At 31.1% G+C, this 18139-nt stretch overlaps 2 protein-coding genes across 2 annotated transcripts; both read left to right on the forward strand.

Moving 5' to 3' along the window:
* The first annotated feature begins 1304 nt into the window (after positions 1 to 1304).
* Positions 1305 to 3889, forward strand: LOC145133196 (disease resistance protein Roq1-like). Its single transcript, XM_079068130.1, has 3 exons — positions 1305 to 1859; positions 2387 to 3428; positions 3556 to 3889. The coding sequence occupies exons 1-3, from the start codon at positions 1360 to 1362 to the stop codon at positions 3724 to 3726; spliced, it is 1713 nt and encodes a 570-aa protein (XP_078924256.1). The 5' UTR covers positions 1305 to 1359; the 3' UTR covers positions 3727 to 3889.
* Positions 3725 to 14324, forward strand: LOC145133197 (protein SUPPRESSOR OF npr1-1, CONSTITUTIVE 1-like). The gene is made up of 3 exons (XM_079068131.1): positions 3725 to 3831; positions 12690 to 13462; positions 13550 to 14324. The coding sequence occupies exons 2-3, from the start codon at positions 12740 to 12742 to the stop codon at positions 14129 to 14131; spliced, it is 1305 nt and encodes a 434-aa protein (XP_078924257.1). The 5' UTR covers positions 3725 to 3831; positions 12690 to 12739; the 3' UTR covers positions 14132 to 14324.
* The last annotated feature ends 3815 nt before the right edge of the window (positions 14325 to 18139 follow it).

An 18139-nucleotide genomic window follows, 5' to 3' on the forward strand; every position in this document is an offset into this window, starting at 1 on the left:
ATAGTGGTTTGTTTCCTCACCATATATTCTTTTATATTTTGGTTTGAAGAAAAAATTATGACAGTGAAAGATAACCATATTTTAATCAACAATGACAAATGCTAACATCAATTTCAATTCTATTACATGTTGAGTAAATTACATTTTTTGTTCCTGTGCTGATAGGGAAATTATGGATTAGGTCCCTAAAATATTTTTTTGGCATGGAGGATCCTTGTACTTTTTTTTTTTTAATTTGGATTCAGTCGTCATTATCACTCAATTTGAAGGTCCAATTATATTTACAAAAGTAGTCTGGTGAAATCCAAAGCAGTCAGGTTTAGTGGGTTTATGCTGGCGCTCCACAATCTTTTGGCACCTAAATCACATCCAATTAGTTCGAAACGTTAACCGCCAGCAATCTTCCAATGAAGCAAAAAATAACACTTTCTTGACAGAAATGGAATTGAACCCTGACCTTGAAGATGTAATTACAAAGATGGAAAATTATAATTTAACATATTCATTTATGTTTCTTGACAAAATGATGGCACTGAAAATAATTTTGACATATTTTTAATTTTTTTATAAAAAGGTAACAAAATCTGATTTTTTTAGGCCGGTTCAAGTGGATCGTGATTTCCTCAACAACATATTTCCATTCACAATTTATTTTGAGATAAAAAATAGTGATGGTTAAAGATAATAATCAATTAATCAACAAAATGTTGACATCATGTCCATTAATTATATAGTTAAAATTCATTACCATAACATATTTATAGTAATTCGACAATAAAATGATATGAAGTGTAGATTTCCTTTTTGTTTTTTCCATTTGTCTTTTTGAAAAAAGAAATATATCATTCCACCTGTGAAATCTGATTCAATTGAACTATCGTCTTAACATATTTTGTGCTTATCTACTTTTAATATTTGAAGTCAACGGTGTTCGAAATAATGCATCATTCAATTTTCACAGAAAAAAGTATGAAATTGGAATTTTTACTGTAGATATATTCTAATTTATATATTTCTTTCTACTTTATTTGAAAATAATGCCTCATTCAATTTTCACAAAAGAATTATGAAATTGGAATTCTAACAAAAAGCTGCGTTTATTTCCATTTCCCTGTTTCTAATGAAAATGTTCTCGTCCGAAAATTTCCTCCATATTTTCATAAATAATTGTTGATTATCATAATGACATCATCAATGTGAAACCAACTCGCTTCATTGAACATGTCAAGGGATAAGAAATTTCTTGAGCCTTTTCCTGAAACTGAAATTTCTGGGAAACCCACATCTTTATATATATAATTTCATTTCCCTGAGGTGCACAGACCACGTACTTTCAATCTCAAAAAAATCAACTCATCGATGGCATCTTCATCATCTTCTCCCTCTGCTCCAGCCTTTTCATCTCATTCCTGGTGTTATGATGTTTTCCTTAGTTTTAGAGGAGAAGATACTCGTCGCACTTTTGTTGATCACCTCTACACGGCTCTTGAACAACAAGGGATCAACACTTACAAGGACAGCGTAGCACTTCCTCGGGGTGAATCGATCGGCCCATCCCTTAAGAAGGCAATCAAAGAATCATATATTGTTGTCATCATATTCTCTAAAAGCTATGCAGATTCGTCTTGGTGCTTGGATGAGCTTGCACATATTATGACATGCAGGGATATAAGAGGGCAAATCGTTATGCCCATATTTTACGATGTAGATCCCTCTGAAGTCCGAAAACAAAAAAGGAGGTATAAAGAAGCATTTACCAAACATGAGCATGAGAACAAGACCAAGGTTAAATCTTGGAGAAAAGCACTTGTGGATGCAAGTAGCATTTCTGGATGGGAAACGAGGAACATTGCTAACGGGTAATTTTCTTCATTTTTGCACTTTGTATGCTTAAGAGCTTTTTATACAAATGTTTTAATAATTTTTGATGAAGTTGATGTCCTCTATAAATAGAGAGGTTTTGACTACGTCACTTGATCAGAGACGAATATAAACATTTAGAAGATTAATTATGAGATGCTTTCGGTAGATGTGGTTTGTTATGCTAGTGGGAAAGTTTAAAAGACATCCCAAGTCCTAGGATTATGTATAAGCTCAGATTAAGATATGATGTAATCTATGGAGTTCTAGTTCTAGTTCCATACTTAACACCTCACGTCAAGCTACAACAGAAATTCATCTTGTTTTAGTTTTTGCTATTTGAAACTATTTGATATTTCTCAAGAAATTGTTACAAACTACTTGATATCCCTTTTGCATGTTCTATCCGATTGTGAAATATGGACGGTATTAGGTTTCTTTTTCCTTATTTTATGGACCATGAGACAAATGACCTCTTTTGTCAATGTGAGCATATGTTAATTATCCTTGTATATCCATTGCGTAGGCATGAATCACAAGGCATCAAACAAATTGTTGTCGAAATTTCGCAGAAGGTGCAACAAGTAGCTTCAAGTGCAAATGAGAACCTAGTTGGAATAGTAGCTCGCATGCAACGTTTGAAATCAGAGTTACAAATTGAGTCAGGCGGTGTGCTTATGATTGGAGTATGGGGGATTGGGGGTGCTGGTAAGACTACTCTTGCATCTTCTATTTATGATGAAATTTGTCGGCAGTTTGATGGTTGCTGCTTTATTCCAAATATTCGAGAGGAATCAAGCAGGCATGGTCTGGGAAAGTTGGAAGAAGATATACTTTCAAAAATGGGAGTAAATAGAGTTGGAGGAGGAAGATGGGTGATAAATAATAGGTTTCATCATAGAAAAGTCTTGATTGTTCTAGATGACGTCGATCACCTTGGCCAACTAAAAGCGTTAGCCGGATCACATGATTGGTTTGGTGAAGGAAGTAGAATAATTATAACAACTCGAAATAAGCATTTATTAGTTGCACACAAAGTAAATGTGATACATAGTATTAGGTTGTTAGACAATGATGAGGCTATTAAGCTCTTTCGCAAGCATGCACCTCGGGATAACAGACATGTAGAAGAATATGAAAATCTTTCTAAAGAGGTGGTCTCTTATGCTGGTGGGCTTCCGTTAGCCCTTACAGTTCTTGGTTCTTTTCTGTGTGACACGGAAATTAATGAGTGGAAGAGTGCATTAGTGAGACTGAAAGAGATACCAGATAATGATATTGTGGAAAAGCTAAAAATCAGCTTTGATGGGCTTAAACCCGTTGAGAAAGAGTTGTTCCTAGATATTGCATGTTTTTTAAGGGGGTATAAAAAAGATAATGCAATGAGGATCTTTGATGCTTGTGGTTTTCATCCTGTTATAGGGGTGAAGGTTTTGATACAAAAGGCTCTCATAACTATTTCAGAAGATGGAAAGTTTGATATGCACGATCTGGTGCAAGAAATGGGACACCACATTGTTAGAGGGGAACACCCTAACAATCCTGAAAAACATAGTAGGGTCTGGAAGGTAGAAGATGTTGTGAAAATATGCTCTATGGATGCAACCACGTTAATCTTAAGCTAGCTTTTCATGATATATATGCATGAAGAAATACTTTTAACTCAACCTTGACACCATTTAATTTGTTCCACAGGAACTTGACATGATTGAAGCAATAAGTTTTAAATATAGTAGTGAGGGTCAGCTACAAAGGAATAAACTTCAGAGGAATTTTAGATACGGCAGTGAGAATCAGTTAAAAAGGTATAAACGTCTTCTTCATCCGATTGTTGCAAACGCGAAGAACCTTAGGTGGATTGAATGAGAAGGTGATCTTGCAAGTCCATTGCTTACTAACTTTCCACAAAGGACGCTTTGTCATCTAGTATTGCATAACAGCTTACAAAAACAACTCTGGGAGGGTAATAAGGTAATTGTTATTTTCTATCTAATTAAGAGATGAAAACAAAGTGGATGGTGAATGTTCAGCCTGCATTATTTTTGGTGTCATTATATATATATATATATATATATATATATATATATATATATATATATATATATATATATATATATATATATATATATATATATAGGCTTAGGTTATTTTGTTTTTACTAACTATTGTGTGCCAGAATGCATAGATCTGGACCACCGGATGAATAGAATCAACAGTCATGATCTGAGGGTCTATGATATTACAATAGGATAACATGTATCATATAATCACACAAATTTCAACAAAATGGTATTTTGGTCAATTAACCTACTTTAAAAAAGGAAATTTTTGGATTTTAAGGGATCATTAATTCCCTTATTTTTAAAAAATCTGAATTTTTTAAATTAATTCTAATTAAATTTTAATATTATTTTTAATAATAACCGACTTTATTCTGTCAGAATAACAAAAAGTCAACAATAAACTAGTAAATAAATTTGCGGTTTTATTCTGGCAGAATATTGTTTAATTCAAGATACTTTTTATATTAAACATGCTTAAATAATTATACAACATATTATTAAGAATAACATTTTCTAAAGAATACAAATTTTATTCTTTACGAATCACTATTTACATTCATCCGTAAAGAAAAAAACTATAAACAAATATTACATTCATTCTAACAAAATTATGACTAATAATGGTTTAAGGATTACACTTATTCTTAAAGATTAAAACTAAAAATGGTTAAAAAAGAAAAAAAAACCGCAAAATCTAACAAAAACACTAATATATTCCGAAAGAATAACAATTTATAAATTCTGACAGAATACATCCTGCTAGAATACAATATTGTTCTCCATGTTTTCTTCATTTTCCATGTTAATGACAACCTCTTCGAAACCTAAATTCACAAAGAAAACATAATCAACTTTCAAATATTAAAAATTTTAGTGCATTAAATAGAATAAAACAATAAATTCTGATAGAATGTGATATACATTCAAATAGAATATAACTATAATTTCTACAAACCAACATTAACAATCATCCCTAAACTTGCAATGTATATTATTCTGAAAGAATGTAATGTTTCATTATTTAGGATGTCATTCTATAAGAATCGAGACCAATAACAAGCATGGAAACCAATTCTATTCTGACAGAATTGGTTACGGTAATTCACTGCTTAAGTTGACAAGGAATTCAAGATTCTATTCTGACAAAATTAGAATTCGATATTCCATTCTAGAATGGAAACCAATTCTATTATAAACAAGAATGGAAACCAATTCTATTATAAAATTAGAATTCGATATTCCATTCTAGAATCGAGACCAATAACAAGAATGGAAACCAATTCTATTATAAACACGATTTGAGCAAATAAACAGGTTGATTCAATGATAATGAGAAGATTATAGAGATAGATTGTGTACCTTGACACAGATTTTCCAATCACTGTGTGGCCTCTTGAACTTCTTGACCCTTTTCTTGACGATCTTCTTATCAAGCTTTGGAATCGTCATTGCTTACTATAAACAAGAGATAAAGAGGGTCATTTTTTTTCTTGTAGCTTTAAAGAAGCATCAATCAGCTTCAAATTCAGATAACAGAAGTAATAATACGAGAGCTCAAAAACATTAATCAAATCTACAACCGTATTAAGATCTAAAAGAAAATATTGTCATGTACTTCAACAACTTATCAAGCTCAAAATGCTATGGAATTTTTCAATATGAACCAAATATACACACACATATCTCATTACAGTAACATATCTACAACATCGCGTCCCCGATTAAAAGATCGATAACTAAAAAAAAATTGATTGCGTACACTGGGTTTAACCAATTAAAAGTTGTTGAAATTTAGATTCAATGAATCAACAGAGAAGAAGTAATGAACGTATATCTTTTTCAGAAATGCTTCCAATTTGTTACAAGATCTACAAACATCAAGTAGAGATACAATATTTCGTTTACAGTTAGATGCAATAGGAGATAACGAATGGTAAATTAGGAAAAGTGAACCTGATGGACTTCTTCAACAAATAGCCTGGAAAGAAAGATCCCGATCCCGATGAAACGTGAACCTGACCGCCAACCTCCTCCGCCTGCAACTGTCGGCGCTTCTCGGGGTCTGCGAGTGAAATCACGGCGGCGATTGCTGCGACCGAGCCGCCTCCGATGACTGCCAGTGTTGTTCCGTCAAATGTGTCGACTCCTAGTGCGGATACAGTTAGGGTTCTTCGATTGTTTAGTTTGTAGGATTTAAGATTAGGATTGGAGAATTGTGTGGTGGTGAAAGAGACATTGTGGGAGAAAAGGGCGGAGGAGACGAAGGGGAAAGATGATCTACGAAGGGGAAAGATGATCTTCAAATCGAACCCCTTCCTCTTCAAATCGATGACAGCAGACGGAAATGATGGCAAAAAACGAAGGTGAAGAACTAGGTCAAATATATTTACTTTATTTCCATAATTGTAGGATTTCAATTAAATGATTTCCTTAATTAAAGGTATAAAAGGTCCAAAATACCATTTATTGATTTATTTAATTATTTATTATTTCTTGAATTCTCATTGGTGCATTTAGGCACACAATATTTGTTGAAAACATTTGAACTTATCTCTCTCTCTCTCTCTCTCTCTCTCTATATATATATATATATATATATATATATATATATATATATATATATATATATATATATATATATATATATATATATATAGGGTTAGGTTAATGTGAGACGACCTAATTTTGTGAGACCGTGAGACGCAATTTTAGCCACTCATTTAGTAGATAAAACAAAAACATTTTTAAAAGGCAAAATAATTGAAAATTTTCGAAATTTTTTTTTTCCAATATTATTTTCGAAATATATATTTTCCAAAAAAAATTAAAAAAAAATTAAAAAAAAGTTTAAAAAAAATACATTTTTTTACATATTCTAGTAGAATATTAGAATATTCTACATATCTGACAAATCTAGTAGAATATTCTAACATTCTAAAAATCACATTAGAATATTTATAGTGTAATATTCTATTAGAATATTCCACGTATTTTTCAAAAAAAAAATGGCAATTTTTTTTTAATTTTTTTAGGTAAATAAAGTTCCGAAAATAATAATTAAAAAAAGAATTTTTGGATTTTTCCTTTTATTTTGCATTTTAAAATTATTTTTAGATTTGGTCTCACGGTCTCACAAAATTAGCATGGTCTCAAATGAACCTGAACCTATATATATATATATATATATATATATATATATATATATATATATATATATATATATATATATATATATATATATATATATATAGGTGGCTTCAACATAGAACCATAGAACCACCTTATTACCATTGGATCATTTATGAATAAAAAGGTATGATGGTAAAATAACTATTTTATTTAAAAAATAAAACAAAAACGCATTAATGATGTTCCTAAATTATAACATTTATTTTGTAATTAATCTCAATAAAATAGGAATGAAAAATTTAAACATCAAGCATAAAAAAATTATAATCACATGAATCAACAAAAAATTCAAATATCAAACATCAAAAATTCACATTATGACTATGTTGATAGGTTAAGATTGATGCTTATTGTTCATACATGACCATTGAAAAATATATGAAAATTCATAAGTGTTCGTAATTAAACATGTACGTTATGATCATATATGAATAAATGTTCATAACTGACATGTATGAAAATTATAATAAGATATGAATAAATGTCCAAAAGTTATAATTTTCATCATTAAATATGTATGAATGTTATGATCATATATGGATAAATGTTTATAATTGGACATGTATGAAGTTTTTGATCAAATATGAATAAATATCCTGATAATGTTCATAAATGAACATATTTTAGAAAAACCCAGAAATGAAAATTCATAAATGTTCATAACTGAACATTTATAAATGTTCATAATTAAACATGTACGTTATGATCATATATAAATAAATGTTCATATGTGAGCATGTATAAATTATAATCTATATTCTAATAAAAAATAGGTTTTTTTTGCCAAGTGTCACTCATTTAGGGCATCCACAATCCATTGAACTCTATGGAGTTCAATGGATTGCCACATCACTGCCACATCAGCATTTCACTTTTTATTCAACTATACTTTTTAACATCCACACTCCATTAAACCCTACAAAGTTTAATGGATTTCTATATTTGGTTTGAAATTTAATTGAAAAAGAAAAGATTAAATCCATTGAACCACTCAATGATCATGAAACTCTTTCATTCAACTCTTATCCATGTCATCACTCACACTCCATTAAACTTCTATTCAATCCTAGTCATCATCTATTCAACTCTTATTAAACGTCCATTGTAGATGCTCTTAGATCTACTAATTAATAATATGACACTTGTTAATATTTTGTTTCTCCTAACTAATATTTTGTCAAATGTTATTATACTCCTCCAATTTACATATATAACCACTAATTACATATATAACCACTAAATTTATGGATATTAAAATCATGGTTTCCGTTTCTTTTTTTTTTGTTTGTAACTATACCTAATTACATAAAAACAATTTTTGCACCTTTATCTTCAAAATAAATTTCACATATTCATTTAAATCAAGGATTATAATTTTACATAACTAATATATATATATATATATATATATATATATATATATATATATCTTAATTAATAATTTATTTAAAATAATTTATTAGTAATCATTAGTTTTTCTATGAAAGTTTAATTTATTTTGTAGTCGTGGTTCCCACGAGTTATAACCTAGTAAGATATGAATAAATTTCTAAAAAGTGATAATGTTCGTCACTAAACATGTATGAATGTTATGATCATAGATGAATAAGTGTTTATAACTGAACATGTATGAAATTCTTGATCAGATATGAATAAATATCCAGAAATTGATAATGTTCATAAATGAACATATTTTAGAAAAACACAGAAATTAGTCATGTTCATAACTAAACATGTATGAATGTTTTGATAAATCGTGTTCATAAATATTCATAACTGAATATGTATGAATATAACCATATCAGATATATAAATGTTCATTAATGAACATACATACGTTCAATTATGAACATTAATAAAAAAACACCTATAAATAAACGAGCAAAAGTAAAGAACTTAACTTTACCAAATAAAATAAGATGAACATTCATCCGTATAAGATTACAAAAGCTAAAATTGCAAATGAGAAACCATTGAAACTAAATATTAAACATTTCAAATCAGTAAATTCTATGTTACGGCTTGGAAATACCTATTTTTCATCAATCTTACTAGATTAATGAAGTATAGTGTAACATTAAATTCATCATGCAACAAGTTTATCCTTCTTCTTCTTTTCATAGTACAACCAATCTTACTTTATTATTCACAACAATTGCTACAGGTTCACTCATCATGTAAGCAATAAATCTAAATCAAAGTACAATAATAAAATTTAGTAGTGATAATTAATCGTTTTTTAATTCCTTACTAAATAAATGAACACATTAGCATAAAGAAGGCATAAAATATATAGAAAAAAAATTCAAGTCTAAAACATTAGAACATTTCAGGGGACATCACTTTGTTACACATACCGAAATTTGGCACTCAATCTACCCTAATAAATAAAGATAATTTTGCCAAATGTCAATTTCTTATTGAATTTGATACATGTCATTTTCTTAGAATTTTAAAATTATTTTTTTTCCACTTGTCATTTTTGTATTTTTATTTTATTTTTATTCAAGTTCCACCTATTAAATGTCACCTCATAGTAATTAATGTGAATTAATGTATATAGTAAAACTTCCATTTGTGAATTCTTATTTCTATTAATATATTAATAAATTCCATTTATGAATTTGTATTAATTACTTTTATTAGTATAGATTAATTAAGACAAATTACATAAATGATCCTTGTGGTTTACTTTAAAAAATACTTAATTTTTACACATTCATATTCAACATGATTATTTAAAACATGATAATAATTTTTTATTAGTATAGATTGAATTACTTATTTATCATTTCATTTATATTTATTTCAAAAATTTACTTTAAAAAATACTTAATGTCTACACCTTATATTTAATTTTTTTAATCAACCCGTATAATACACGGGTCTCACACCTAGTAAAATATATAAGAAAATAAGTGACGTCTAAAGCATTAGAATAGGAAATTAAGATCTCGCATGATTAACGGGGTTAATCAGCCTTTTGGATCAGATACACGTACACTCAATAATTTAAAAATATATTAATTAGCTTACCAATCTGGAAAACAATAATAGGATATGATTTATTACTCATTGTTCTTCATTTCCAATGAGATATCAAGTAAAACTGTTCGCATCTGGTGGAGTACGGCATCAAGAAAAAAAATACCCAAATGCAATCGATAAACCCATACGTGGGGGCATTGATCGTATGGTTGTATTGGAGTTAGGCATTGATCGCCGACTCCAACGCCTCTTTTTTCTTTCGATTACAGGAACACATCACACAAACACACATCGTCTTTCCCCTTCTTTTGGTCTCTTCCGATCATTATATTGGATGTAGGGCAGCAAACATTTAATTTATTGTTTTCTTTCCTTTTGATTTCATTTTTTAGTTCCTTAATTTTTAGTAGCTACGAGTGAAAATAGGAGAAAATCAATGAAATGGATAGTTTTTAAAGTTCTTAGAGGGTGTTTGGGTGTTCATCTAAAATCTCTTTATTAACTTATTGACTCTTGAAAAGTCAATATGTTGAAAAAAGTGTTTCGATATCTAATAAGGACTTTTAAAACTCCTTTTTGTTTAACATTTGAAAAATGAGTTTTCAAGAAGAAACAAATTGTGACTTTTTGAAAAGACTTATAACTTTTTAGGATAAAAAACAAACAAAAGATAATTTTCAGCCAAACTAATTGACTTTTGTCACTAAAAAACTAATCCAAACACTTTTTTAAAAACTCATTTCCCATCATCATAAGTCAATAAGTCCTTTTTGGCAAAATTCATTTTCGCCTTCAAAATGAAATCCCAAACCCATATAACCTCTTGTATAAATGATTCAATGGACAAGGGTGTAAAGTTTTAGTGTGTACCTTTCTAATCTAATCAATTTATATAATAATCTTAAGTTTGTAAATGTAATCTAATCAATTTATATAATAATCTTAAGTTTGTAAATGTAGTTATGTGTTTTTATGATTTTAAGTTGGTCTTACATTGATCCTTTGTGTGTGTGTGCGTCAGTGTGTGTGTGTGTGTATATATATATATATATATATATATATATATATATATATATATATATATAGTATTGAAAGCATAACCTATAATTTTCCTCGTTATGGAAGTCTAGTGGTTGAGGTGTGGAATTCCAAACAGGAAGTTCAAACCCTGCCACATGCAAAATATCACTAATGTTCTTTGATTGATCTCTCACGTACGCTTTGGGGCATGTTGACGTGGGCCGCTCAGATGATGCAATTTACTTTTTTAAGTGTTATATGATAAACTTGGTAAACTACAACTTTTTTTAATGCTAAGAAAATTTATTAGAAACACCTAGCGAGAGGCTAATATTACGACGAGTTCAAACATTCCCTTAATAGGCCATTGCGCGACCTGTACCAATTGCTCTGGTTAAAAGCTAAAAGTTTCGCCTCATTCGCCAGATCGTGGATGCTTCTCCCCGAGTTGTTAAAATGTGGTCGTTCTTTTATTCCGAGATCACAGGTGCTTCACCTGATTCGCTAGATCATAGCCATGAGCATCGCCGAGACCGATCACGTTTTTAAGTTTTTATGTAAAGCTTGTCCTCCATATAAATACCCTTTTTTCTTTATTTTTTTGTTGATTGATTACTATAACAAAACATTGATATCATTGATTTTCGTTCAAATATCTTTTTTTTATTAAGTTATACATAGATTGTTAATTTAACAAACATTTTAAATGCTTTCCATTTACAGATAGAATGAATTCTTTTTTGTTATTGCGTAATCATCATCCCATTGAGAAATAGTGTACACATTTTAGAATTCTTTGATTATATATATATATATATATATATATATATATATATATATATATATATATATATATATATATATATGGCTAGGTTATTTTGTTTCTTACATTTATTGTGTGCTAGATTGCACCAATAAGAATTTAGTAAATTAAATAATTATTTAATTAAATAAATATAGATATTAAATGATTTCCATAATTATATTTATATTAAATTATATCCATAATTATAATTCTCTTTTTATTGAAACTAATTGAATCTGTCATTAATGTCAGCAATAACATTCTTTCAGAATGAATTCGCATCTTGGTTTTTATATATGAGTTTATATTTTGTTTCATGACTCACTCACTTAAAATACAATAAAGTTGCATGAAATATGAAGAACGAGAGTGTATTCTACTAGAATACACTCTCATTCTGCTGGAATACACTCTCATTCTTCTAAATATGAATTCATTCTGAAAGAATATTATTGTTGACATTAATGACGAATTTAATTAGTTTCCATAAAAATGAGTTATAAGTATAGATAACATTTAATATACATATAATTAATACTAAGTTCCTATTGGTGCATTATAACACATAATAGATGTGAGAAACATTTGAACCTACCTCTCTCTCTCTCTCTCTCTATATATATATATATATATATATATATATATATATATATATATATATATATATATATATATATATATATATATATATATATATGTGTGTGTGTGTGTGTGTGTGTGTGTGTGCGCCATAATTTTGACTTGTTTGCACTTGTAAACAACAGTTGCTTCCATTTTGAGAACAATTGAACTTTGGGGCTTGGATAACCTAATCATGACACCAGATTTTGATAATCTTCCAAATCTTGAAAGATTGAGGCTTAATAGATCTCGGTGTCTAGAAGTGGTTCATCCATCGATTGGACGTATAAGAAAGCTTGTTTCCTTATCTATAAAAGATTGTCCCATTCTGGATATGTTTCCACCTATTACCCAACTAAAGAAACTTCAGACACTTTCATTTTCCGGGTGCGTCGAACTTTTTAAGAACATGGACAATTTACCACATCTTGAGTTGGATAATAGTGGGAAAGAAGTTGCATCCTATATAGAATCAGATCCAAAATATTTTGTTACTTGTTGGAGGTGTGGTTGCAACAATATTTTTGGTGTAGAATGTTGTGTAGGGTTGCGGTTTTTTCTCAAGGACTTAAAAGATTTGAATCTTAGCCGGTGTAGTTTGGGAGATGAAGAAATCACCTCTGCTGTTTGGGAGTTGCCCAATTTGCAAGAACTTGATCTAAGTGAAAATAAATTTTCCCGATTAAATTTTAGTCTCTTGCAACTTCCTCGACTCAAATGGCTCAACTTGACTTTGTGCCAAGGCCTTGTTGAACTGTTAGAGCTGCCATCAAGTATAGCTGTTGTTAAGGCAGATTGGTGTACATCACTTGAAAGCTTTGGTGATATTTCAAACTGTAAATGGCTATGGAACGTCTCACACCGGTGGGGGAAAAAACTTGGTGATGGTGACATATTACTAGACTCCATTTTGAAGGTTTGGCCCTACGTATCGTTTAAATTTCAATCTTTATCATCTAAACCCGAACATAAGAATCATAACTGAATGTCTTTTTCGTGGCAGGGAAAGGCTATTGAAGATCATTTTATCCGTGTCACTCTTCAACATCACATTATTCCAAAGGGGTTAGTCGGCAGGTTGTTTATGGGGAGTACATTTATACTGCATTTTCCAGATGATTGGTACAATGACTTTTGCGGGTTCTTAATATGTGTTGTTACCGAAAAGAAAGCTAGGTATATTAATATAGTCATCAACCAAGCGGTAGATGAAGATTCTCTATTTGAGCTTTTGCAGGAGTCTGATGAAGCGTTGGAGCCAAAATATGATAGAACAAGGACATATGTAGGATATGTTTCATTTGGTTCATTAAGGCACACCGCATTTTCAAATTCATCATACACTATAATTTCAGTTTCCTTAGACTGTGTGTATGGGAATCCGTTTGAAGGTGAGTGTTATATTGTAGCTGAGCTCCTTCCTCGGAAAAATGAAGGCCATCAACCACAAACAACAAAAGTTGCAATAGATTCCTCAGAGTTTTGGGATAAGGAACTTGATTATATACAACCACCATTCACGGTTCAACAAGATTCAAAGTCTTCTATCAAGATTATATGGCGACTCGAAAACAGCTTACACTAATTTGTTAGTGATTTGTTATAGGTTTGCGGTGTTCTATATATTCCTCTATTCGACCATTATGAACTCTTTCACTGTTTTTGTTGATTTTTATTCGACCATTATGATTTGTTCTTTTGTTTTATATTCCTTTGTTCTACCGATAAGACATTTAACCAATAAACAAGGTTCTATAATAATATACATTTTAGGCCCATATGTATATACTATTAAATTAAGTTCTATATTATAAATCTTATACATTTATCAACCGTTGATGAATAATGTTTTATTTCCTCCATCTGCCTCCCACATGTTAACTGTATTTTATATGGTGTATTGTGAAATAGAATACGGGTAGATTAGGAACCATGTTTTATTTCAGATATAGAATATAGCAACAAAGTAACAATATTCTGTTTGGTGTGTTGTATTTGTGATGGTGTTTGGTGTATTTATTCCATTTAGTTTTTTTTTCTAAAGGCTATGTATATCTAACAAATCGTATTCAATCGTTAAAATCTTGTGCGGTATTTACTAACATTCTTGTTGATAATAACTTCGACCCTGTCTACTATAATAAATGAAGATCAATTTTACCACATGTCAATCTCTCATTAGTTTTGACACTTGTCATTTTGTGATATCTTTTAAATAAATAATATCTACATGTCAATTTATGGGTTTTTCAATTTATAAAATTCAAAAGCCACATAATACTTTTACTTATATATGTAAATTATTAAATGTAATAAATATGATAGTGAATTGCAATTAATATGTTTCTTTATTTATTATTTCAAAATTTTATTTTAAGAAATACTTATTATTTAAATTTTAATATTTATTTTTTTAATCAACTAGTATAATATACGGGTGTTACATATAGTTATATATGAATTTTTAGTATACACCTGCCATATCCTTTTGTTTTCTTGATCAAGTTGGTACAATATTTTTCTTATCAAGTCGACATACTTGCTTTTGCTTAACTGAGGTATGTTTTTTTTTTCTTTAATAATCTTTATACAATAATTTATCAATTAACGTAGTTTCGCATTGGTTACTACTTGATAATATATATATATATATATATATATATATATATATATATATATATATATATATATATATATATATATATATATATGAGCATTCAATCGAGAACATTTCTTATGACGAGAATATATATATATATATATATATATATATATATATATATATATATATATATATATATATAGGGGATAGGGAATATACATTACAGCCCCACCTAAGCTTAGGTACTAAATCTCTAAAATATGTCGTTTTAACATGCTAAATATGCTCGGTTTGGGTTCACTTGGTAAATATATCATCCTCCATAACATTTCTTTCTTTCATTATCGTTTTACCATCTCTGTTTTCTTTCCTCAATTATCGTTTATTACTTCACCCAAGTGAACATTACTAAACCCTAAACCTAAACCCTAAACCCTAAATTTAAACCCTAAACCCTAAACCATAAACCCTAAACCCTAACCCTAAACCCTAAACCCAAATTCTAAACCCTAAACCTAAACCCTAAACCCTAAATCTAAACCCTAAACCCTAAACCTAAACCCTAACCCTAAATCTAAACCCTAAACCTAAACCTAAACCCTAAACCCTAAACCCTAAACCCTAAACCCTAAACCCTATTGTGTCGATCTTGAATTTACATCTTGAAGTATTAACCGTGAATCCATTAACTGTAATCTTTATATAGTAAAACAATGTATTTTCAAGAGGTTTAGTACCTAAGCTTAGGTGGGGCTGTAATGTATATTCCCTTTTCCCATATATATATATATATATATATATATATATATATATATATATATGAGCATTCAATCGAGAACATTTCTTATGACGAGAACATTTGAAGAACAAATTTAGATCACCCAATATTTTTAATTAAAATTATAAAATAATATTCATATAAATCAAACAATGGTTACAAACAATTAAAAAACTCACTAACCAACACAACCCACCACCACTACCTACCACCCACCTCCACCACCCACCACCATCACCACCCATCACTACTCATTACCACCACCCGCCTCCACCACCACCACCCCTACCCACCACCCACCAATACCACCCGCCACCACCTCCATCACCTATCACGACTACCAGCCACCACCACCAACCACCACAACCCATCACCACCATCTACCACCACCACCTCCACCCACCACCCACCAAAACCACCATCATCACCACCCAACACCTACCACCACAACCACCCGCCACCACCACACATCACAACCACCTGCCGCCACCACCCATACCCGTCACTTGCCTTTGTTACCGCCATTGCCACCAACCATTACCGCCTACTATCCATCACATTTACTACCACCCGTCACCGCTAACTATTGTCACCCATCACTACATACCACCACCACCCATTACCACCATCCACCTCCACCACCATCACTACCACCACCCCTACTACACCCACCCAACATCCACCAAAACCACCACACACCATTATCACCACCACTTGCTACCACCCACCCACCACCACCATCCATCACCAAACACCACCACCACCCATCACCACCACCCTGCTTCCACCATCTACAAAAACCACCACCCTTGTAACATCCCGATTTCCAAGAGTGTGATTTTAGGGGTTTTATTGCAAATAAGGAGGCCTACTCGACGAGTTGGAGGCCCCAACTCCTCGTGTAGAGAGTAGTCAACCCGCGTGATTTATGAGGTCTATTCGACAAGTTGGAGGACCTCAACTCAGCGAGTAGGAGCTGAATGAGGAAAACCCTAAATTTTAGGTTTTGCACCCTATTTAAAGGACTTTAACTCTTCTCCCCAGCCTCCCTTACCACCCTATCGTCCAGAAGCAAACTCTAGCAAGCTAATCCTCCATTTTTGAGTGTGTGAGAGTGTGTTTGGAGCATTTCTTGAAGAGTTAAGAGCTTGGAACAAGGAAGAGCCTGTAGATCCGGCCTTTGCATTGTTGTAGCAGCCATCTTGAGGTATAAAGCTACCACCTTGACACTTTATTGTTTAGATCTTCCCTTGTGAAAGAAAATGGTCATTTCTAGTGCAAAATGGAGTCACTTTCGGGTTTGAGCTTGTCACAAGGACAAGGTTTCAGATCTGGACTCCTCTAGGTCCCTATAGCCATAAAGTCATCGAATTTCCCAAGACTAGCCCCTTCTCTTTAGCTTAAACCTCTTCTTTAGTTTGGTTTTGGTGTTTAAGACCTTGCATGCACGTAAAGTTAGCAACTTTACGTGCCTACAACACCCTAGGAGCTTAGATCTACAATTTGGAGCTTTGGTTTCACGTAAAAGCATCTGAATGAGGAATGGACTGAAGGGACTTGACGAGTTGGATAACCAACTTGACGAGTCGAGACGGGTTTTCCCTTTTTCTGGGTTCTACATGGACTCAGCGAGTCAGTGAGACGACTCGACGAGTCAGTTAGGGTTTTCCCGACATTTGGACACTGCATGAACTCTACGAGTTGTCTGGAAACTCGGTGAGTCATCTGGGATTTTGCACGGTTTCTTGAGTTCTGAAGGAACTCGACCAATCAGTAAGCTGCACTCGACGAGTTGGGTTTGTTGGATTAGGTGTCTAAGCCCATAACTATAATTGGTATGTACTTGACCCGATAGTAGCATGGTCCATTTCGGGTTGCCTTCACCAGAACAATTTCATAGGTTGGATATTTGAGAAAGATGTTATTTGTGATTTATTAATATATTATAATAATAATATATTAATTGAGAAATCATATTATTTAATTGGTATTGATCAAGAATTAATTTGTAATTAATTTAGTGATCAAAAGAGACTAATTAAATTAACAGGGGCTGATTATGTTAATCAGTGAAACATGTGCTGGGTTATGAGTTTTATGATTCTTAAATGTGACTTTTCATATAACTTGAGGACAAGTTACAAAAACACACTTTGGAATCAACTCTTAGATTAAAATGGATTGAAAACAACTATTTCACACAATTTTTTTAT

Source organism: Lactuca virosa, chromosome 8, assembly GCF_052849685.1.
Source record: "Lactuca virosa cultivar CGN04683 chromosome 8, Lactuca_virosa_CGN04683_v6, whole genome shotgun sequence".
Taxonomy (NCBI): Eukaryota; Viridiplantae; Streptophyta; class Magnoliopsida; order Asterales; family Asteraceae; genus Lactuca; species Lactuca virosa.